Source organism: Oryzias melastigma, linkage group LG19 (genome assembly GCF_002922805.2).
Source record: "Oryzias melastigma strain HK-1 linkage group LG19, ASM292280v2, whole genome shotgun sequence".
NCBI lineage: Eukaryota > Metazoa > Chordata > Actinopteri > Beloniformes > Adrianichthyidae > Oryzias > Oryzias melastigma.
The window spans coordinates 16,412,521-16,435,560 of NC_050530.1; the positions used below are offsets into that span (position 1 = coordinate 16,412,521).

The following is a 23,040-nucleotide window of genomic DNA, read 5'->3' on the forward strand; positions in this document are numbered from 1 at the left end:
CTGAGTGTGAGCAGGAAATAAGCTGCAATTATGAGATATTGAGTGTAAAATTGGGTTGCATAACCTGCATTCATCAAATTTTCCTTTATAGTTCTTGTAGATAGTTCAGACCACACTACCTCTTGAACATATATTTAGTGTTCACACTGGACAAGCAGGGAGTTTGTGCAATGTTTTTGCATCATCACTTCAATTTACAAAGAGAAAATGCTGAAACTGTCTTCTCTTTTGTCACCTCTTACCACTATGCGTGTCATGTTGTCAGGCAGGGGGCTGATGTCGACTCCATCGGCCTGGGCACTGCGAGCCTCTCTGTGTTTTTGGTGACTCTGCTGGTCTCCTCTGGTTCTGTGGAAGTGGGATGGACCTCCATCTGCTCGCAGAGCGGGCCCACTTTGAGCATCTGGAACAAAACAAGCATGAGGGAGAACCAAAACACTTAAAAAAAAAAAAAAGTTTATGCGAGAAATGTTTCTTGTTTTGCCACTCATCAATCAAATGCAGAAACGCTGAGACATTAATCTTAAATTCTTGGAAGGTGAATGTTAAATATCTGGAAATATTGTCTATTATTGGTAAGGTTTTTATCTCTAAATCCTGTGGTTGCATCTGTTTCTTGTTAGTTGTTTGGATCACTGACAAGCACAGATTAATTCCTCATTTATAAACCTTGGAGCAAAAACTCAAACAAATTTGATAAAATAGAGTTGTTTTTTTTTTTATTTAGTCTGTCAAAGAAAACTGTTTAGATTCCATTTCTTAATTTATTCTGTATTTATAACCAATGACGTCTCACGATCGAGCTTATTTGTGTGCTGTGAAAAAAAAAAATCCTTTGAATAAATGTGTGTGTCCACTCTCTGAGTGTTTCTATCTCTGTTCAACATCTAAAAATATGAGACATCTGTTCAGCAGATCTCAGATGGATGTTTATAATATCTTCAAGTGATCCATGGCTCCTTGTTTTCAGGCCACAGTTGTGAAATCAGCAGAACTTGTTGATGCTTCAGCAGGATTTAGAGGCTTCCAAAGTGGAGCTGAATGCAGTTTTTTGTTTAAAAGTCAGGGTTCCTTATTTACTCGTCTTTGTATTGGGAGTAAAATGTAAGAGAATATCCAGCTTGAGGCTCACTTCTCTTTCTCTCTATTTTTTTCTTTTCTTTAACTTTATCTTTCAAAACACACTCCCAATACTTTCTTTGTGCTTTATTGATATGACAATTATTTGGTTTGGTAAGTTACTTCAAATTGAATTCCAAAGGCAACATTAAGAACATTTTGGGGGAATCCTTGTGGTTTTTCAGGTTAAATGTCAGGAATGAATGTGTTGAGGAAAAACACATGATTGGAAAAACTTAGCAAGCCTGCAGAAAAGCATAACCAAAGTACCACCTAACACCTTTAGGACACTATGCAACATTTTAGATTGATTATGTATGTTTACATTTAAATTTGAACAGGAATGTCTCTTTACTGATGGAATAAAAATAGAATTCAATAATGGCTTTCCATGTGATAACTCTGGTTAAAATGATCCTGTGTGTTTTGTTTTTCTCTGAGTTTATGTTTGAATCAATGGTGGGGGACTTTTTACCTACATCATAAAAGGAGTTTGGACTACAAACATGGCTACCGGGGGACTTCCTGTCACCCAGGTGCCAGACTGATTACAAACATTCCAAATGAGAGGAGAGTCTCTCAGAAATCAGCTGTGAGAGGCCTGAGCTGAGTCTGCCACACATACAACATTGACAGCTGCATAACTCACAATATTAAGGATTACCGAGACATTGGAGAAGAGTACCAATCGTGTTGGTGGAAGATGGTGGAAATCTATCAACTATTGGGTGAGACCTTCACATGTTTCGTCACTGGTCTCTGTTCTTCTTTTATTGTATTTTATTTTGAAGTTTCACTTCCTGTTTCCTCAACATCTCAGTGTCATGGGCCACACTCAACAAAACTTGATCTATATGGTGTCCCAGTGACCTGCTTGCTCTTGAACCCACTACAGTTTGGTCTTATCAGAGGTCAATTAATGGGTCAGAATAACATTTTAATGAAATGGAAGTCCTTTGTTTTTTATGTTTATTTATCTAATGCTAGCATATTGGTGTATTTTGTAGAGTTAAAGCAGTAAAAATATGCTTGTATAAGGCTTTACTACCTTCCTCCAAGGCCCATTCACCCATACACACACACACACATTCACACACTGATGATGTCAGCCTATCACCACCAGGGTTAATGTAAGGTTATCTCTCTTGCCCAAGGACACTTTGACACATGGGTGGGCAAGGAACCAAAGCTGCAATCTTCCAATCAGAAGTAGTCCGCTCTACCTCTGCACACAAGTGCAATAGTATTTGAGCACACTTGTCCCTCATTTCACATCTGTGTTTTAGTCCAACCTATTGTTGGACTCTTAAAACCTAACAGTCTTTCATTTCAAAAATTGCTCTTTAAATTTGTAATCTCCCATCTCTGTGGGATATTGATCTTTGAACTCTTTTAGCTTTAATGAAACCTGAAGAGATGCACCAATCATTTAATGACCCACTCAATTTATCGTTTGATGTATTTTAAAAGTGTTCCCAGTGGTCTTTTATTTAAAACTATAATGTATTTAGCCAAAAAATAAAAAATACAAATAAAAAACTAGGACAGTGGCCTGCAACCTTTTATGCTAAAAGAGCCATTTGGGTCTGTTTCTTACTGATCAAAACTAAGTAGGAGCCACAAAGTCGTATTTCAGTTTTTTGAAATATTGTTATTTTTGACATAAATTATATTCATTTTTTTGCATGAATACAACCAAGAATTTAAAAAGAGAGAGCAAATTGTTTTGACAGAAGGTCACATCACTTCCTTTCAAAATAAAAGACTTCCTTTTCTACATAGGATTGTCCCACCCAATGACATTTTCTCTTGTTTCTTAGGCCCACCTGGTTAGGCTGTCATGCTTTTCTCGACTTACTACTTCTGTTAACCTGTTTTGGCTTCATGATTTAACTGAAATAGTCTTAAAAATTATACAAATGTATTGTATTTGTAATTCCCTTTTGTGTAAAGTCAATAAATATTATTGTATATAATAAAATATGTGCTTTAAGCACATGAAAAGAGCAATCGGAGAAAAGAAATGCTAAAGTTTTGATACTATTTTAAAACTGTGAAAAATAGTTGAATAATAGTAGAGCACATAAGGTTGGTGTAATATCAGCGGGGGTGTTCTAAGCACCTCAGCAATCAATATTTACTAAGTAACTTTTAAAAGTTAGTTCCTCTATAATTTTTTTTTTCAACCAGAGAGCCACTATGGACAAAAGAGCCACATGTGACCCTGGAGCCTCAGGCTGCAGACCCCGGTTATGGGACATAGTTTCTGCAGAGTGGCAGTAGTTCATCAGAAATTGGCCTTGTGTTGAGGGTGGAGGAGTTGGCATGTAGCACCCCCACTTCCCATCATCCATCTGTTCTCCAAGTTACAGCCACTCATACCCTCAATCTAATGATACCAATCCATGGATTTAGTTGTCTGCATGCATGCATGCATACATCAGAATGGAGCTGATTATAGCACGACATCGGAGCTACAAGATTTTTCAAACATTATTTTGTTGTTTGCACTTTAATCACCATGATTTATAAAAAGAATTAGTCAAAAATGTAATTTTAATGTGTCCTCCATCCTCAGAAAAATGCCACAATAAATGTGATTTTCATCAGAGTGGGTCAGAACAGAGCACAGCCAGCCACAGCTAGAGTCTGTGGTGTAAACCGTAAGTAAATGTCAAGAACACTGCAATGCTGAGAAGCTCCAAACGTCTCCTGACATTAGCATAAACACAGAAACAATGAGGCGTCAGCTTCACAGAAAATGGCTATAAGCATCACATCAACAAGCCCTTTGCCAGTTGGAAGAACTGGTGTAAAAATCCCTGGACTCAAAGAGAGGCAAACCAAGCTTCTCTCTTTGACGGATGAATTTGGTTTTGGTGGATTGTTACTGCCAAATAGGAATTTTGTTGAGGCTGAACATTAATTTGTGGCTTTTTCCCATGTTTGATCCAGATTCCTTTTTTTCCCCAGTGAAGTGCAGTGTCTAGGTTTCCACTTTTTGATTTTGTAGAGGCATTCTTTTTCTGTTCACAGCATACTTGTGCATTGGTGCAAGAGAAAAAAAATATATACAAAAATGTGAAATGAGGATTTTTATTGGGAACCTTACAGGACTGCACAGAGTGGTAACAGCTGCCCCTTCCAAAACCCTGTGGGATGACCTGGAACAGAACACCTTAGGGAGGTTTCTTGACCAAAATCTGTTCTAACATTACTGATTTTCAAAATAAAAGACTTTATTGCATTTTAACTTCTATAAAGTTGCTTTTTTTATTTCTATTTGTTCAAAAGAGCTTTGTAGGTCACTATAGGAAGCTTGAATTTGACTAAAGTACTTCCTAAAACTATATTTATTTACATCACTACTACCTTCTTGGTGGCATTCCTTCAACTAAAAGAACCTGCATTTCTTTTACTTAGATTACCCACAATGCCCAAAATGTGTGTGAGCTGAAGATGAGCTCTTTCAGTGACAAATTGGGACAAGAAAATCAAATGTAGAGAAATTGTTGCACACTCGAGGGAGATATGTCTAATGAGGAGTCTTGCTTGATCATGATGCCCTGAAAGTTTTTTTTTTCTCCTGCAACTTGAGTCTCCTAAATAGGTCAGACTGACAATCATCAAACAGCACAGAACAGATTTAACTCTGAAAACTGATCTTTTACAGACTTAGTAAAGTGGCCACAATTTTTTTTTTTTGACTCTCTCAATGCAGACGTTTCTTTTTTACTTTTTTTCTGGAATGTCAACATGCAAGCAAACAAACAAAAAAACATCTGAAAAAAAGATGGAACAGAGTTATGAGGTGAAGCGTTTGCATCTCAGTCTGGTTGACACGTGTGCACATCATTGCATAGAATGTGCTAACTGGTGCATAAATAGCATCCTGAAACACACTGAGTGACATATGTGGCAAACCTGCTCATAAACAGTGTGTGGCTTTACTGTGAATATGCATACTTGTTGATCAAATGCATGAAAATAAACCTATCTACCTAAATTAGCAGCTTCCTTGTCAAAAACCAGACCATTGTCATCTTATATTTTTACCTTCTGCACAATGGCTGATTTCTGTGCTCCCTAAATCCAACATATCTTGCTTTGCCAGGAGTGATGACCTAGTGGCAATCAAACCTTTAATCCTGCAGGCTTGTTTTTTTTTTTTGTGTGTGTGACTATGAAAATATGTTTGCTATTTTGAGCAAGCTGCATAGCAGTTGGTGTCCATCGTATCAGCATCCCCAAATGTTTCTGCATTGCAGCATCCACTGATGGTGGGTGTTGAGTCTCATCAAACTGGGACGCAGCATACTGAGCCACACGCTGTGCTCTATAAATGTGAAAAATCCATTCATTTACCCTATTCTCTTATTTCCTGCTCCAAGTCTTCACTTTTGACATACATATATCGTACTTCACTAGTTTTTATAACATTTTGTATGATTGTACTGTTTTTAAATGTATGGTGATAAGACATGACCAGATAATGATACCCTATTGACTCCAATTATAAAAAAAAATATTTAATTTAGTTCAAATTGAATATTTTTATGTTTTTAAATTTTATAAAGATTTGCAAAGTTTTTTTGTAGTCATTTTCCCACCTAAAGTTATGTAATTTGCCATATTTGCAAGTTAAGGCTCTATAATACATTCAGAATTGTTCTCACTTTCTAATTTGTTTTTTGAGTGTTAGAACTTTTAATATATTATAATGCTGGTTAGAGATCTCCAACTTAAAGCAATGTAGCCCACGGGGTTCACACTGGATAAGTGGGGAGGGGCTACTTCTTCTTCTTTTGGGGATAGAGGTCGCTACCCATATGTCACTACTAAATCTAAGTCTCTGATTGGTCAAAGTTTGACTTTCAACATGCCTTCCATGGTTACAAGTTTTTTATGTGGAGCTTAAAAACGGTTGTAAAACTTGTATAGCTATCATAGAAAGAACTTGACAGATTATCCCCTTCCCCCTCACATTCTAAATAGGATGTAGTAATAAACTTACTCTTGATTGGCAAGAGTGGTGGTTGCTATAGAAATTATGACTCAGACCAATCCCTGCTTACTGACGTTGTCTGGTCCCAATCTGTACCGCGAAAAAAAATTACGATTGCCTTTACATCGTTTCATTGGAACCCAAGGTAAGGCATTTTCTACTAATGACATCATAGCCATCTCTATAAATGTGTATGCCATGTGTGAACACTTTATATAGAATTTTCGTCAGAAGTGGTTGCTCAAACGGGCATTGCAGAGGGAGAGTGAAAGTAGCTTCAATTCATAATAGAGCATACTGAATATCTTATATATATCTTCAATTTTAAAGGTGATTTGAAAACATCTTTTAGTCTTCATGGAGCATTTTTGTAGAAATTCTGGTTCTTATTTATAGAAACAGTCCACAAGTGGATCAAATGACAACAAGAGATGAGCCTTTTATCTCAGAAAAATACACATTAAATGTCTTTAAATTCATGTTTCCTTTAAAATAAAACAAAATATTGAATTCCAATTTTATGCACCAAAGAAGAGATCCAGAATGAGGGATGAAAAGCTGCAGGTCTGAATATGCAGGGTCTGTGTTTGCTGTGTCAAGCAGTTTCATAACAGTTTGGATTAAAAAATGTGTCTTAAAAGGATCCTGGAGTTTATGGTGTGGGAAGATGCCATTTGGCACCTTTTGCCATGAAGCTGCAGTAACCATGACACACAATAACAAACACTGGCAGCCAGGGTGATAAGGAACCACAAAGAAAAGGAAAATCGAACACTCCGATAAATACCTCCAGATCATCCTGACCTCAGAGAGGTTTTTGAGCAAAACAATGAGCTGTTGGAAAGCTTATCTTTTATGTGCATTTGGTGCTGATCTTCTGTTTTTTGTTCTATGATACAATTTATTCCAATTTACAGATGGACCTGGAAAGTCTTACTCCACCTGTTTTTACACTTGCTGGAAAATTAATAGTTTTATCAAACAATAAGGGAATATGTTGACCTGGAATGACCTACAGTTCTTATAAACTTTCAATTGAGTTTTTCTTTATTTTACATTGTAGGTATCAACAAAGTAGACTATGATTTTCAAAATAATGTTTTATTTTTAGTAAAATATGGTTTCAGGGTTGGGTTTAAGTGGGTATAAGGTTATGTTGTCATAGTGACATCATTCTTACTACCAGATTCCAAAAAAAAATTTTCATCAATGGCTTATGTTCCAAGTTATATAGTTTTAGTTGATATGCTGTCAACAGCCATGACCCATGCTACGTTCACACCTGTCTCGGTGTCAGGAGTCCCCAGAGTACTGAATGCACTACATCTCCCAACAACCCCAGTGCGCAGTTCCTGGATCCCCTTCTGTTTACCTGACCCTGTATCGACTCTGACCCAGTTTGCCCCCCTCGATCTGCACCTGTCCTGTTCTACCCAACGTCTGATCTCTGATGCTCCCACGCTTGTGCTGACCACTACCTGCCTGACTGATTTAGCCTCATGGACTTTTAGCCACCTTTTGACACCTGTCATCTTGTTGGAGCTAATAAACCTACTGCACCTGAAACCAGTTTGACACTCTGCATCATCCGTTCAAGCAACCACTTCCTATGAAAAGTCTATGTAAATGTGCATATGTGCACATTTCTGGCTTCAAAAAACTCACATCTTGAAAGTCAAACCAGTTGAACTTTGACCAATCAGATTTTATAGTGACGTAGGGTTGGGGCCAACTGGTTAAAAATTGATCACTAAACATTTGGGTTTTTTTGCCGACTGGAATTATATGACACCAAGTCTTACATATATTGGAATAGAGCCGTGAAAGAAAAAGCCTGGTGCACAATTTCACACCAAGCCTCTTCCAACTGTAGGTGGTAGACATGCGCTAGTATCAGCTAGGAACAGTCCAGTGTGAACACCATGGGCTAAAAGCACGTTCAAGAAATTGCATTCAGGTCATTCTTGAATGCACGTAGTATCAGTCATTTTCTGTTGCTTTGATTACCCTCAATTACTTATTCATCAAGATTTAGATGTATGTTAGGTTTTGTCTTGTTGCAGCTTGCCGAATTTAGTTGTAGAATAGTGTAACGAAGAGGCTGAGGCCTTTAGATCCATATGCAAACCTAATTTAATGGCAAATCAACAGTCAAGGAGAAGGCAGAGCGATTATCAGATAACCAGGCAAGGGTCAAACACCAGGAGGAAGGCAGATAAACGGGCAGGATTGAAAAGAGAGAATTGGGCAAAAGCAGTACACCCAGAGTGTTAGCAAACAGACTGGGTAGAGGTGGGAGAGGGAAATGTATACAGAGCTGTTGATGAGGTGATGAGAGACGGCTGAGGAAGGCTTGCACCAGAGAGCAATGGATCATGGGAGATGTAGTAGAAGCAGGGAGCAGGGACTGTCGGCTGGTAAGAGCTCCCTCTGGTGGTAGGAGGTGGAGATGGATGGTTGAACACTAACAATTATGTTGTAATTTATAATATGTCAAGCCTATCTTTGGTTTTGACTCTGTATTGACTACAATATAATTTCAGACATTTTAAATCAGATTTCTTAAATCATTCACAGGTTTAAAAGCAAACATTGGGGTAAATATATAGAATAAACCATTTGATATCTGAAAAAGAAGCAAAATAACGTCTACATCTTGTTCTATTTTTACATGGGTGAATTATTTTTAATGCATTAGCAAAAATGTACCTTGTTGTTGACATTAAAATTTAAAATTTTGAACAGTTTGTGATAGATAAAATAGACTCGAGCCTCGTCAGTTAGCAAGCATTAGTAACCAACCTAACCAGATGGTTTGTCACTTTTTCTTCATTTTGCTTCTAGTTTTGTTTTTATAAACTGAACCAAGTATTCTGTTTTGTTTACATTTCAGGCACTACAGATAGTATTTCTTTTTCCATTCCAGATGAAAATAGAAAAAGTGACGCCCTTTACCGATATTTTTCCATAACTTGGAGTTTATTCTGACCTAATATCTCCATCAGACTCCCTTTGATCTTTGCCGTCGCTTCCACAGGTGAAGCAAATCAGCCTCAAAAGCTTGACTGGCGTACTTGAACGTCTGTGCCGCTCAGCAGTTGCAGATGTGTGGGCGGTCTTGACCGACCCGACCTTTAGAGAAAACGGGAACAGCTTTGCAAACAATTTAATGCAAGCCTGCTAAAGTATTAACTGCTCTGTAAAAAAGATTTGGCCCGGTCTCCAGGCAGTCGTGATGGAATGAAGGGTCTCCTGCTCGAATTCAGCGACCGGGAGCACAGCCTCTTAAATACCACATTTGGGATACTTTTTAGACATTCCAGACTCTGGTTTGTTTTTTTTTTTTCTTATCAAAGTGTGTAAAATGTTTCAAATTGTGCTGCAGAATGTTGAGTTTTGTCGTTTTATGCTAGGTCACACGTGTGCAGGGCTGTCCTCTGCAGTGCGAGGCCCTTGATCAGAGGAACTGGGACCACAGCAGAGGCCAGAGAAACTGGAGCAGCGCTGTTTGTCAGAGGAGGAGTAGCAGTGGAGGAGCGGGGGCTGGCTAAAAATAATAGATCTCTACGGAGAACAGAAATACATACATGCACATACAGAAGTGCAGGCATCCCTCTGACAAGAGTGCAGATCATTAGCATGCAGAAAAGGAATTTTAATCTTACCTTTTTTTTTAGTATTTTCTGGTTAACCTCAATTTCCCTAAAAACTTCTAGTTATTTAAATGTCATTTAAATGTCGCTAGATATCACGACATCAAATTCAGGTCATTTTGCTTCAACCTTCATGTGCATCACTTTCCTTAAAACACTGTTGAATATAGAAAAACCTGCTTGATTCTTACCTTTTTGCTCCTGACCTAAGACGGTCCCCAGCTCAGCCTGGGAGAGGCAGATGAGGAGAACGGCACAAAGCCCCATGTCCAGAAGACGCTTCTCCCTCCTTCCCCTGCTTCTGTCACTCCACTTCTTCTTCTCGTTTCACTTCTTAGTTTAAAGAATGTCTCACTCCTCCTCTTCTCTCCCCCACCTTCGGCACTCACACACCCAACTGCTTTTCCTGACTTAAGCCAAGGTTTGCTGCGTTCCTGCCTTCTCCTCCTCCTCCTCCTCCAGTCTGTCAGTTAGAATTTATTATTTACCGTACTTCTAAGGTGATGAAATTTGAAAAAATTATAGATTAAAAAAAGAGCTGGATGCCTCTTCTTTGCTTTTTTTTTTACTCAATCCTTTTTACTTTTTTATTCTATATTTGTTCTGTGTTCCTCCGTTCTTGTTTTTTTTCTGTCTGTCTTGGAGAAAATCCTCAGATTTTTGTAATGCTTTTCCAAAGAGGAAATATTTTCATATTTCTCTCTTCTCCTCTCCCTCTTTCTCTCTTTTTATCTTAAAAAATGTTAAAGGTTCTTGGAGAGGTAGATGTCTCCCCCATGTGGAAGCATGCTGAGGGAAAAATAAGTGTGGAAAATGTCACTTTAAAGCAAATCGACTTGTTTTCCTTGAGTTGAATAAAAAAAGTATCAAGAAAAACTTTCAAATGATGAAACTAACTGTTATGTATATTCCAGCTTGTTCTGAATCTATAATGAGCCAATCTGAAGGGCAAACAGCCCGAAATCCAAACTGTCAGAATGACTTTATATTAAATAGTTTGTACCCGCAATGGAAAGACAGTTTCTTCTGTTCTTGTTGGTGTGACATCACACGACACGTGGTAAATGACCCCAAACCAGAAAGAGGTTGCTCCTTATCTTATTAGTGAATCATTGTTATTTTGGAGGAAGTGTGAAAGGACACAGAGTCCTGAATAAAAGACTTCAAAGGATCAACATCACTTTTTTTTGTATAAATCTGCTCATGCTCTGTGTTCCTAAGGAAAGAGGTGATGGATGTGGAGTGTAGAAACACGCAACTTGCCAACAATAACAACATTGTGACTCACTTATTATCTCAAAACCTTTTAATGTTCCTTTTCTGTGGATTTTGGAGCTCTGCACTCTTTGTGGTGTTACAATTGTATGTGAGTGCATACACTCACCAGCTACTTGATTAGGAACGCCTTGCTAGTACCAGGTTGGACCCCCTTTTGCCTTCAGCGGCAGAGATTCAACGAGGTACTGGAAACTTTCCTCAGAGAGTTTGGTGCATATTGACATGATTGCATCACACAGCTGCTGCAGATTTGTCGGCTGCACATCTATGATGCCGATCTGCTGCATGTTCATCCCAAAGATGTCCTATTGGATTGAGATCTGGTAACTGAGATCTGGTGACTGTGGAGACCATTTGAGTCCAGTGAACTCATTTTCATGTTCATGAAACTGCTCTGAGTTCATTCTAGGTTTACGGCATGTTATCCTGCTGGAAGTAGCATCGGTAGATGGTACACTGTGGTCATAAAAGGATGCAAATGGTCAACAAAGATACTCGGGAAGACTGTGGGTTGATTTTTCACATACAACCAAGAGATGGTTGTGGGTGAAAATCCTCGTAGATCAGCAGTTTCTGAAATGTACAGACCAGCCCACTACCATGGCACCAACATCCAGGCCACATTGTGATTTATGATTGATCTTATTTAATGAAAACGTCGGCACAAATTTTCGTTTTTTTTTTTGTTTGTTTTATTTTTTTTATGAATATATTTTTGACTTTTTGCATTGATTCATCTTTCCCTCTCCCATCTTCAAAATTCTAAAATCATTTTACACCTTCATGCCTGAATTTATTTCCAATTAAGTAAAAAAAAATATTTGCAGTGCAAAATGTATGTTCCAAATTGGTGACAAATGGCATGAAGGGTTTAAATGGAACCAAGGTTTTTGAAAAATACCCCATGGAGGAAAGGATCTACCTTGTTTTTTTTTTGTTTGTTTGTTTTTTTGTTTTGTTTTTTTTCTCTTTTTAAGAATTCTGCTTTTAAACCATTTCAACTAATAGTTTCCTCAAAAAGACCTAAATTTTGGTCTTAACCATCATGAAAAAAATTCAACTTTAAAGAGAGACAGAATTTAAGAAAATGCAGCAAAACTTTAGTGGATTGTTCAGAGGAATGAGGACCAACAAACACATATCAAGTATCGTAATGATGTGTGAGGTGCAGGAATTTGCTATAACCACTTTTCTATGCCACTGAAGGATCTGCACTTCATTGGGGGCTTCCATCAATGCTTAAATTGGTCCATTCTCAAAATTGACACGGCATGTAAGATTCTGCAAAAAGAGCTGAACTTATTAGCATACTGTTCAAATCTCAACTTTTAGGATTTATTACTCACTCAGGATGAAAAACCACAGATTCTCCAAGGGCTCCGTTCTCTGTGGATGACGGAGGTGCACAGAGGAAACGGAAACTGTCTAAAGACAAAACTTAATGCATGTTTTAAAGATCCACTCTAATGGAAAGGGTGTTTTTTTACATGTTCTTGTAGCATTTTTAGTTTGTATTTCTGAGTATTTTTTTATTGTGGTGAATCAGGAGCAGACGAAAAAATGCTTTTCAAAAAACTTCATATTTGTGACGAAGAAAAATGCTTGGCAGGCCACAAGCTCCTTGCTCTGCTCTATTCTGATGCATCCTCTTGTAGACAAATAGATCCATGAACGTCTTTGATTTCCTTGTTTGAACTGGCAGCTGGCTCACAACTATATCGCTGCATATATGAAGTTATAAAGTTATAACTTTGACATTTTTGAAGGAAAATCTGCCAAAGAGGTAAGAATTGTTGAATAATTTCTAAGTTTGTATAGTGAATAGTTACATAATGTTTGTGTTCCTTTGTTTTACCACACTGCAGAGTGGAAGCACCGACCGTTTTATAGTCTTGTAAAAGTGCGGCAGCTGCATATTTGTCTGACAGTTTAGTTTGCTGTGAAAAGTTCATTGAACATAGATATTTCCTGAGTTATTTTTACAACTTTCCACACCTTTGCTAGTGTCAGATTTCTTCCTTTGACTCTGTTTTGAACATTTTGACACACAAAAAAAACATTGTGTCTTACAGACTTAAGTCCCACTCCAACCGTTTTTTTGATCTATTGTAAAAGCATTCCCAGAGGTCTTTTAATTATCTATAAGCTGATGTTTGGCAAAATCTAAAAACTTGTGTCCAATTCTTGGACATAATTTCTGCAGAGCGGCAAGAGTTCATTAGAAATTCACCCATGAATTGTGGGCGGGACTGGTGCAGAGGTAGCCTAACCTCATTTCATCCATTTGTTTACGGACTTTTCCACTAACTTGCAACGTAACATTACCGGTGCAACAAAAATGTTGTATGTGATGTATTTTTTATATCACAATTATACATTTCTTTAAACAGCATTTTTTCATCTGCTCTTAAATCACAATGATTTGCATAAAGAAATACTCCGAAATGTAATTTTAGTCTTAACTTTCTTTACACAAGTCCTATATTATCAGACAAATGCTACAAGAACATGTTAAAAACACCAAAAACATGATTTTCATTTAAGTGGGACTTTAAAAAAATGTCATTATGGAAGGAAAAACTATGTTTGAAATTTGGAAGTATACCTTAACTGTATTAGACAGCAAAAACAAATATTAATTACCTATATAAAGTTTGACATTTCATTTAGAATGTGCAAAATCTGTAAAATTGTCTTTATAAACTCGCAGCCACATGTAATATGATGAGATTAAATCAACCACCAGTTGGAGGACAGACTTTAGATACGATAAAACAATTCCTTTGTGGAAAAACCCAGCTGTGTGGGACCAGAGACAGAGAAAACTGTCAGTATGTGGGAGGCTGCGAGTTCCTGTTTTGACTGAAGCCGTCTTTGAAACTACAGTCTGATCCCGTGCTTGAAATCTGTGCTAACAAGGTGAACGCTGGACCGTCTGACAGTGACAGATGAGATTATTGAGCGCCAGTGACCCTTGTTCCACATTTTCTTTTTCCCCTTTTTTCTTTCACACGTCCAAGGAGGGAAAAATTCCTGGCTCACGGATGAAGCAGGGCTGCTTTTCATTATGGAGTGACTCACTCTGCTCGCTCAGTCCAATTGGAAACAGGTTACTGGGAACATTATTGGGGCTTTAACAGAAATGTAGTTGAAACAGCTGATGGCTGAAGAAAATATATCCCTTTGTTTATTTTAACCAAAAATCCTTTATTTAGGATAATAATAACAGGGGAGGTTATGAGTCTGTGGTCAGGACATGCTTTTATTCTGAAAAGCTCAGCCTTTCTCTGAGGTCATCTGACTTTTTCAGGACAAAAACTCAAGCTGTAGCCTTTAACTTCATACATTTTCAGGTGAACAAGATCATTTGGTTCCCTATGGATTATCTGAGGAGTAATATCTGAACGTAACCGGGATTACAAATTCAGCCGCACACACAAAAGCACACGCAGAGGCAGACACTCACTCAGACTTAGGCACACATGCACATTAAGACACACAAAAGTTATATTTTATTATATTATATTATATTATATTATATTATAACCAAAAAACTGTTGTTTAAAACAAATTCAGTAAGTTTGTTAATTACTATTTTTTTAAGATAAACATGTTATTTTGATTATTTCTTTTTAGAGAGTTTAAAGTTTGTAATTTGAAAAGACTAATTTTTAACACTTTTTTTTTTCTTTTTTTATGAATCTGACTGGGACGAAACTAACCAAACCATGGTAAGCATGGACACTGTTTTCTTCATTCTTTTGTCTGTAACAATTCAGCTTTTATATTAAAATGGTTTACCACTTTGATATTATGGTTTTCGGGATTTTTTTTTTCTTTTTTCATCTTCAGTGTTGACGATGAGGACGTGCCATTAAAGAAACCAGCAGAAACGACTCCACCTTTTAAACATTTGGTAAGAATGGAGGCTTTTACTTTGAAATTCCTCCTGACTAAGTATTAATTAAACAATAAGGTTCCATGTTTCCTTTATAAGTGTTGTGTTTCAAGCAAAAATGAACCAGAAGACTCATGGACTTCCCTAAGGCCTCATCAATGTGACCCTGGATCACAGTCTGCAGAACCTCCATTAAATTTCTTCTTCATGATTGTAAAACATTTAAAAGAAGCAGGGATGACTTTTTATTTTCCAACTGTTTCCACAGGTCTGAGCCTCGGACAGAACAGAGCAGCTGGAGTCTGTTTGTGTTTAGTCCAGAGGAGCAGCGTTCTTCAGGACGACGAGCATCTCTGATTGTTCCAGTTCCTCTTCACACCATCATCCTCCATCATCATCCTCTACTGTCCTTCGCACAGTTTATGTTAGTAAAGCAGATGTTAGCACAAACCATCAGATCTTCTTCACAGGAGGCTGAGTTTGGTGACACATTTCTATCTGAACATGCAGCTGTAAATGTGATGGGGTCACACTGGTGGGACAAAGAATCCCTGAAACGCCAGATCCAGCAAGGCTTGGTTTTACAAAAAAGATCTTTAAAAATAAGATAATTTATCTAAAATTTTAAGTTGTGAAACATATTTTAAATGTAATGACTATAACTAACAATTACTAGATGTATTCATGAATTTGTCTTAACCTTTTACTGTACTTTAATTAATTTTGACCAGTTGTTACAGTAATAAGGTTCTATTATTGAAAAACAAAAAGTTTTATTTTGTGGTTAATATCCAAAAGAAATTTTGTTTTTCAAAACAAAATACCACTGAAAAACATATCAACTGCGAACAAATTGAAAAAAGTGTTTTTTAAACATACAAAATAAATAGATTAGCTTTCCATAAATTCAAATATTATTGGACAAAAAGAAGAGACTTTAACCTCATAAAACAAACTACTACTAAAAGACAAATATTTAGACACATACACACAAAAAAGAGAGAACACAGCAATGCACACACACTCCAACACACAGATGGGAATCCCACTGATCTGAATGTATGATTATAATAATTATTGCATCTGTGGATTTATTTTGCTGCCCTGCTCATTTAAAAAACAGCATTTTGAAACCGAAGCACAAAAACTCAAAAATATATTCTTAATTAAATAGAAAACCATACCTAACAACCTCTAATATTAATTGATTTGAGTTCAAAATAAGAGAAAGTATATATATATATTTATTTATTTCTTTAGGCCCTTCCTTAATGGCCATAATATTGTCTTTGGTGCAGATTTCTGTCTGAAGGAAGTCAGCAGACCATCACATGGCCAAAGGATAGTTGAAAATTTACAAAAAGCCTTTCGGACGGGTGTTTTTAACAGTGGGAGGAACCTCACACAAAAAGAAAAGACAATATTTTTATTGCTCGGCTGTTTTTTTTAAGTTGATTTTGACAGTTTTTGTTGGCTTAGAACTGTCCAAGACTGTCAGGACTGCTGTAATCATGCAAAATATTTTGTTTTAGAACATGAATGTAACTCAGAGCTTGTTAGATTTCGAATGAAATGCAGTAATTTGAGATTTAGTTAGAAATCTAATCTGTCTAGTTTTTAAGTTTATATAAGTCCTATATCATCAGAAAAATGTGACAAGAGTATGTTTAAAAAAAAAGTGGGTCTTCAATCAAGTGATCAGAGGTCTTCAATGAGATTTTACATTTTCCAAATGAAGGAGAAACACCGTTCAGTGTGAGGTTAGGACTTCTCTAATTTCCTGAATTCACATCTGCAGAGGCCGCAGCCTGCTACACAATCCTTCGCTTTTGTTTGTGTTTGTCGTTAATTGGAACACCCAGAGCAATGTTGATTCTGACATGTAGCACCTCCACGACGATCATCATTAGGAGAACGAGGACATGTTGACGACCATTCAGAGAGCGTTATCTGCAGCTGGCATTTAGGTGAAAGTCCCTCTGGTGCAAATACTGATGTTAAATAAGTCGATTTTTAGGAACCCAAAAAAGCGGTCTGTGTTCTTTTGCCAGCGCAGTTTTTCTGCTGATGAAATCATGGAGCTGGTTCAATAGATGATCCTCATCGTATCACAGTTTTCCTGTTATCTTCAAATCACTTCCCTGCATTATCACCTCACTAATGGATGCCGTTGTCCACCTTAACTGACCACCAATTATGTTGTTAGTCTGTGTTTTCATTAGGATTTAGCCACTCGGAGAATGCAACAGTTGTGTATCCGATCTGCACTGGCTACCACTAAGAACATGTAAATGACTAACAATTGTTCTCCTTGACTGGCAGCTAATGAAGCAATGAATGCTAATCTCACCAGTGATTAGCAGAGGTCACTGTTATCTACGACATGATTGTGTGTAGCTTAGCTTATTATCATATTTATATTGCAGGCTGAGCTCTGCATGCTAAACATTTATCTTTTTCTTGGACAAAAAACACAATAAAAAATATATTTGAACTCAATAAGAAGAAAGCAAGTTTGCACGAAGCTTTTTTAATTACTACAGTCAATGGAAACCTCCTAGAACCAAAGTGACATTATCGTAATACAGACTAAAATAAATAAATATTACATTTCAGAAATCAAAGCAAAATCCCAGAAACTAAAACACAATTCCAAAAAAAGAATAATTTCAGAAAGCAAAAGTAATATCCAGAAATCAAATAAATTGTTAAAAAGTGAAACATGATAAGAAACGTAAAAAAGAAAAATAGGAGCTATTGATTGGATGACGATGTTTGATTGAAGACGCATTTTTGAAATACATCTTCAATCTCCACATACTTATTTGATACTTGTTTGATTCGTGACAAATAACCTTCGGTTGAAATGATACACAAACGTCATCATCCACACTCTTTTGGTTTCTAAATGTAATTTGTTTTTAACATATTCATTTTATTTCTGGAAATTACTTTTTCTCTTTCTGAAACGTTTCGTTTTTGCTTCCTTTTTTTGGAATTGTGTTTTAGATTCTGGAATTTTGCTTTGATTTCTAAAATATAATGTGCGATTTTGTTTTTTCTTTTTTAATTGTCATTGTGATCTTTAAATGATTTGTTGATTTGAACTTCTGGGCCACCGTAGTTTTAAGGAAACGCACATTCAGGGTTTGTTACATTGACTGTATGTATAAATGATCTATAAAAAAGAGAAAATAGGAAATTGTTATCAAACTTTGAAAACAATTTTTAATTTAAAAAAAATTGCAGAAATTAAAGTACCATGAAAAATATTTATTAAAGCATTGCTCAAAGGCGCTTGGTAGGCCAAAGCCTATTAAACCCTAAGTTCTTTCAGAATGCTTTCTTAAACTAAGGTTGTGTTTAAAATTCTTCACTACTCACTCCATATTGCACTCACCATTTTCTAAAGCTGTTCAAATCCACAATTCTGAAATTCAAGGCACTTGAAATTTCCCAGAAGTCTCTACAACAAGATGGTGTGCATTGATGCTCACTAGATTGGTGAAAATTTGAAAAATGCTTGTGAACTAAATGTATTTTAGTTTATTTTTTTACTAAACCATCCTAGTTTTTGTCAACAGAACATGGTGAGTTCAGAAATATTTTTTGTAAAATACATATTAGGTTTTTGTGAAATCAGTGATTTCATATTATCCTGTTTAAAAAAAAAAAGTAGTGAGTATGGTGTCCGAATTGCTTTTAAAACTCACTAAATGGTCCCGTACAATTTTTTTTCACGTGATGTCAAACAAAATGGTGACATCGCCACTACTATGTAAAGTGACTTTAGGTTTGCGGGTTTAGACCGGCAAAGCTGATAGCTGGAACCAGTTTAACACAATTTTATGTAAATAACAAAAGATAATCTTACCAATTGAAATGGAAATGTGTACAATATTTATAAAACTCACCTAGTCAGACATAGACAAAATCCTGGGAAGCACTCTCACCACAAAAAAATTCTGTTTTTCCATTTCACTGCTACCTTTATTTCTCCAAAAATTCCTTATTTATGTTCCATGTGTTGTACAAATTCCCACACAGAAAAGTATTGCAAAAAACAGATTTGCTTTCTGCAGCTCAGGTAACCATGCATGTATTAACATCTCCCTTACAGTCTGACCTAGGTGGTTGAAATAGTGTGTCTGACTTTTTTCTCTGCATATCGTTTTCCACATTGTCTGGTTCTTTGCACATGTGCAGTACTTTCTGCATTTTGCATTTCGTCTGTCCTGGTTTAAAGTGCATGCCTGGTGTACAGCATAAGTGAGAATGGATGGTTTTAAGCATATAAATGTAAAAAATTGAGTAGAAAAACTCCTCTTGAACATTAGCAGAGACAGCTTTTAGCTTCCAAATTTAAAAGGAAATGGTAGTTTTCTGCTCCAGGACCTTTGTTACGTATCAACAGAAGCTACAAGAAGTTGGCTGATGGTAATTAAAGAAATCAGTGAGTCGTCCGTGGGGTGCATTTCTACAAATTGCTCACAGCCTGAGGTCTGAAAGCATGTTGAAGGGGGAAATGTGTAGCTTTTCTGCTTGTCACTCCCTCCTTCATTTGTCTGCTTCTCGTTTGTTAGTCTGGCAGAGATAAGCGCGTCGAGGAGCTGCTTGCTTTGCCTCGATTGTCAAAAGCTGTTGTTCTCCCCCTCCATCCACACCTCACCCTCCCTTCCCTCCACTACAGCTTGTCGTTTTGTGGCTATTTTCTGGCAGTGGGGGGTAAATTTGCAGTTTAGTTAATCCATTAACCACTAATTGTCTCCTCCTTTCCTGTTGCTTGGACAAACAATGGTAGGGAGGCCTTGCTGACCTATAAAAGTCCCCCTGAGAGAGGAGCCGGTCAGTCACTGCTGCAAGGATCGTCTGTGTTTTTGACTCGTCTGTTAGAAAACTTTGAGAGTTCCTTTAGTTTCTCCTTGAAAATGGACTGTAATCTGAAGCTGATCTGCTTGTTTCTGTGCTTTTCCTGCACTGAAGCTCGGATTTGGGCCTGGATGCTCAACATGCCTCACAACCCTCCCAAGGAAGGGGCCAAGGTGCTCAGAGAGGGCTCCCCTGAGCCCCCCAGGGCCCTCACGGTAAAAACTGCATGAAATTAAATGCAGCTTATGTAAGAAAGTAGCTGTTTCTGACATTTTTCCTGCCCTTCAGGCGGTGTGCGAGCACGACAGAGCGTGTGGACGAGGCTTCTCCTGCGATCGACACTTCGGCCTTTGTGTGCCGCTGCGTGGGGAGGGTCACTACTGTCGCCGGGACGCGCAGTGTGTCCGTGGACTCAGCTGCATGTTTGGGAAGTGTCATCGCAGCGTACCCAATGGACGAGAGGGTGAGACTGGGCTTTCCCAAACATTAATTGGAAACTCAATCATCTGAAGTGACCAGCGTTTTTTTCCTCCTGCAGGGGCCAGGTGTAAGGTTGACAGGGACTGCGGAGCGTCAATGTGCTGCGCCCGGCATCACGGCGAGCAGGTGTGCAAGAGACGGCTGCTTCATGGGGAGAGCTGTTATGTTCCTGATGGCGGCCTGGCGTTCAGCATCAACCAGATCTGTCCGTGCGATGAGGGCCTGCTGTGCCGCAAGAACTCTAGACCAAGAGAGTAAGAACTGCAGAACCTACGATTAAACTTTAGTAAATTGTTTGTTTTTTCTAAAAAGTTTCCCAAAAGTTTTAATGTAAAAATCACCTGATTTCCAACCTGATATAAAGTCATACCTTTCAAACTAAAATGATAAATTAAGTAAATCTCCACTTGCTTGATTACCACAAAATGAAAAAAGCTTTTATTATGAAAACCCTAACTCCAGTTTGTTTTTCCTTCAGGAGAGATTTCATTCCAGCACGAGCAAGTTGGACCTGCCAAGTTCCTAAAGTTTAATGTGACTCCTGTATATTTATTTTTGTAAATATATGCACATAAAGAGATGTATGCATTTCCAATGTCACTGTCATATCATGCAGTTAATAGTTTACATCAAATTTGCCTTTATTAATTATTAGTTTGTATGTTTCACAAGAGCACTATGTTTGTGGTTGAGCTCAACAGAGCGTTTGTCATTTCAAGTGTTTTTTTAATGCATGTGTGTTTATTACTCCTTAGTACACATAATAAAGCTTTAAATTAAAATAAAGACGCTTTTAAGCTGTTTTTTTTCCAAAATAAAAGCTTTCCTGTTGATGTACTAATTATTTTTCAAAATAAAATAGCTTTAAAAAAAACAAAAAAACAATAGAACAATGAAAAAAAAGACAAAAAGCAGACCGAATTAGGAACTATTACAGAATATTGCTCCCATACTTCCATAGTAACAACCAAATAAATCAAAACAAAATTTTAAGCAACCTGTTAAAAATGGAAAATAATGTTTTCATTAACCTAATTTAAAAGAAAAGTTTATCTGAGTTGGAAACTTCAAACTTTTAGACAAAGACAGAATGGAAGACTAAGTTACAAACCAAATTTACATTAAAAAAAAATAGTGTCATAGTGTAAGGCATGTTGCCTTACACAAATTTTCTCATAATTTCTAGAACTAGGGTGTCAAACTCGATCGCAAAAATCCAAACCACACCTTAGGTCGTGGACTAAACAGGATAAATATTTATTGAACATTCTAAAACAAAATTTTTAAACCTTTGAAAACCTAACTTTTCACTGTACCTATGAATAATAAAAAGGCAGGAATGTTATTCTGGAATAAATCAACTTAAACCCTAAATAACTTTCAATATTTTCTCTCCATAAAAATATATTTTGTCATAATATATTTTAATAAATACAATTATCTGGAGGGCTGGATATATTTACCTGGAGGGTCGGATCCGGCCCCCGGGCCTTGAGTTTGGCACATGTGTTCTAAAATAAGTAATTTAACTAATTTGAATATTTAAATTTATAAATTATTAGATTGAGGGTCTCAAACATGTTTATTTGCTTACTTGGGAGGACTGATCAGATGGTCATGATATTAAAGAATTTTTAATTACTTCAGCTGAGGGTAAAAGAAAAAAAAAACTTCACAAGTTGAAAAACAAAGAAAAGGTGTCCTTTTATAAAAATAAAAAAAAAACTATAAATGTAACTTAATAATTGCAAAGTTATACATCAAAAAATAGAAAAACATTCACAATAAAGTACAAAAAAAGAGGGAGGCAGACAGGAAACACTAAAAAAATTACAGAAGTCCTCCTGTAGGCGGACAGCAGAGTGAGACAGGGATTAACCTCAGTGCTCTTTCTGCTTGGTGCCACCTCCACATACAAGAATGACTGGAAGAAAAGAAGATAATAATGGTTTTAACAGGTTTATAACAAAGGAAGACTGTTTTCTCAGCAATAAAAATGATTTACAATTTGTTCTTTTTATGTTTTTTTCACGTAATGAGATAAAAACATGTTTATGTGTAAATATGCTCAGTTTCATAAATTTTAATCTATAAATATTTACATTTTATGTGCAGATTTATGGCTAAAAAAGGGTTTTGATTGTACCTTTTTTTTCCACAATCACGCTCTTGTAACTAATTCAGCTCCAATCGGTCTCATCTACACAATTGTGAAGCTGCGTGTTTAGAGTTTCACTGTGTGATGTCTACCTCTAAACCTTTATGCAGACTGCACGGGTAAATGAAGACAGACTTTGTGTCCCTCCACGCACGTTTCTTGGATCCCAGTCAGCAGTTACTTAACACAGAGGAATCCTGTGAGCCCTGACTCCCCGTTCTGTAACGCTAGCTGTCCCCTGAATTGAATCCTCTTGGTCCAAACCTTACAAATTCCTCCATTTAGATGCTAATTGTCCCCGGTCTGCATCTTTGCTAAATGGTGATGTGAGTCATTCTGTCTTGGCCTTTATGTTCTCATCTTACGCAGCTTAGGTCAAGAGGAGATTTGATGCTGTTCTACAGACCACATGTGAGGTGTGTGAAAGATTTGTACCTCTCCTTTTCACGTCTTTCTGACGGAGTTGAGCTTTTGGCGCGTCAGAATTCACATGGATCCAAAAGGGACGAAAATGTGACAAAGATGATCTCTCATTTAAAATTGTGGCAGACCTGTGAATCAACATTTTTCAACTCTGTTT

The 23,040-nt window shown here is 37.0% G+C and overlaps 2 protein-coding genes across 8 annotated transcripts in view; one reads left to right on the plus strand and one right to left on the minus strand.

Moving 5' to 3' along the window:
• LOC112154351 (plexin domain-containing protein 1) overlaps positions 1 to 10,612 on the minus strand; it is a 19,581-nt gene extending 8,969 nt beyond the window's left edge. Inside the window, exons 1-2 of the mRNA XM_024285229.2 lie at positions 9,969 to 10,612; positions 243 to 403 (exon numbers count right to left, since the gene is read on the minus strand). Of these exons, the coding sequence (XP_024140997.1) occupies positions 243 to 403; positions 9,969 to 10,044 (237 nt within the window). The 5' untranslated portion in view covers positions 10,045 to 10,612. The remainder of the gene's footprint in view (positions 1 to 242; positions 404 to 9,968) is intronic.
• On the plus strand, positions 1,653 to 21,088 carry LOC112154354 (dickkopf-related protein 3). Of its 7 annotated transcripts, none has more exons than XM_024285236.2 (7): positions 1,655 to 1,847; positions 14,908 to 14,971; positions 15,222 to 15,377; positions 19,937 to 20,037; positions 20,111 to 20,285; positions 20,361 to 20,556; positions 20,781 to 21,088. In XM_024285236.2, exons 4-7 carry the CDS (start codon positions 19,954 to 19,956, stop codon positions 20,833 to 20,835), a joined length of 510 nt encoding a protein of 169 aa, XP_024141004.1. In that variant the 5' UTR covers positions 1,655 to 1,847; positions 14,908 to 14,971; positions 15,222 to 15,377; positions 19,937 to 19,953; the 3' UTR covers positions 20,836 to 21,088. The 7 variants fall into 7 exon arrangements, with proteins under 7 accessions (XP_024141003.1, XP_024141004.1, XP_036072905.1 ...); XM_036217012.1 differs by lacking the exon at positions 1,655 to 1,847 and adding an exon at positions 13,719 to 14,786 and having other exon boundaries at positions 15,053 to 15,377; XM_024285237.2 differs by lacking the exon at positions 1,655 to 1,847 and adding an exon at positions 13,719 to 14,786.
• The last annotated feature ends 1,952 nt before the right edge of the window (positions 21,089 to 23,040 follow it).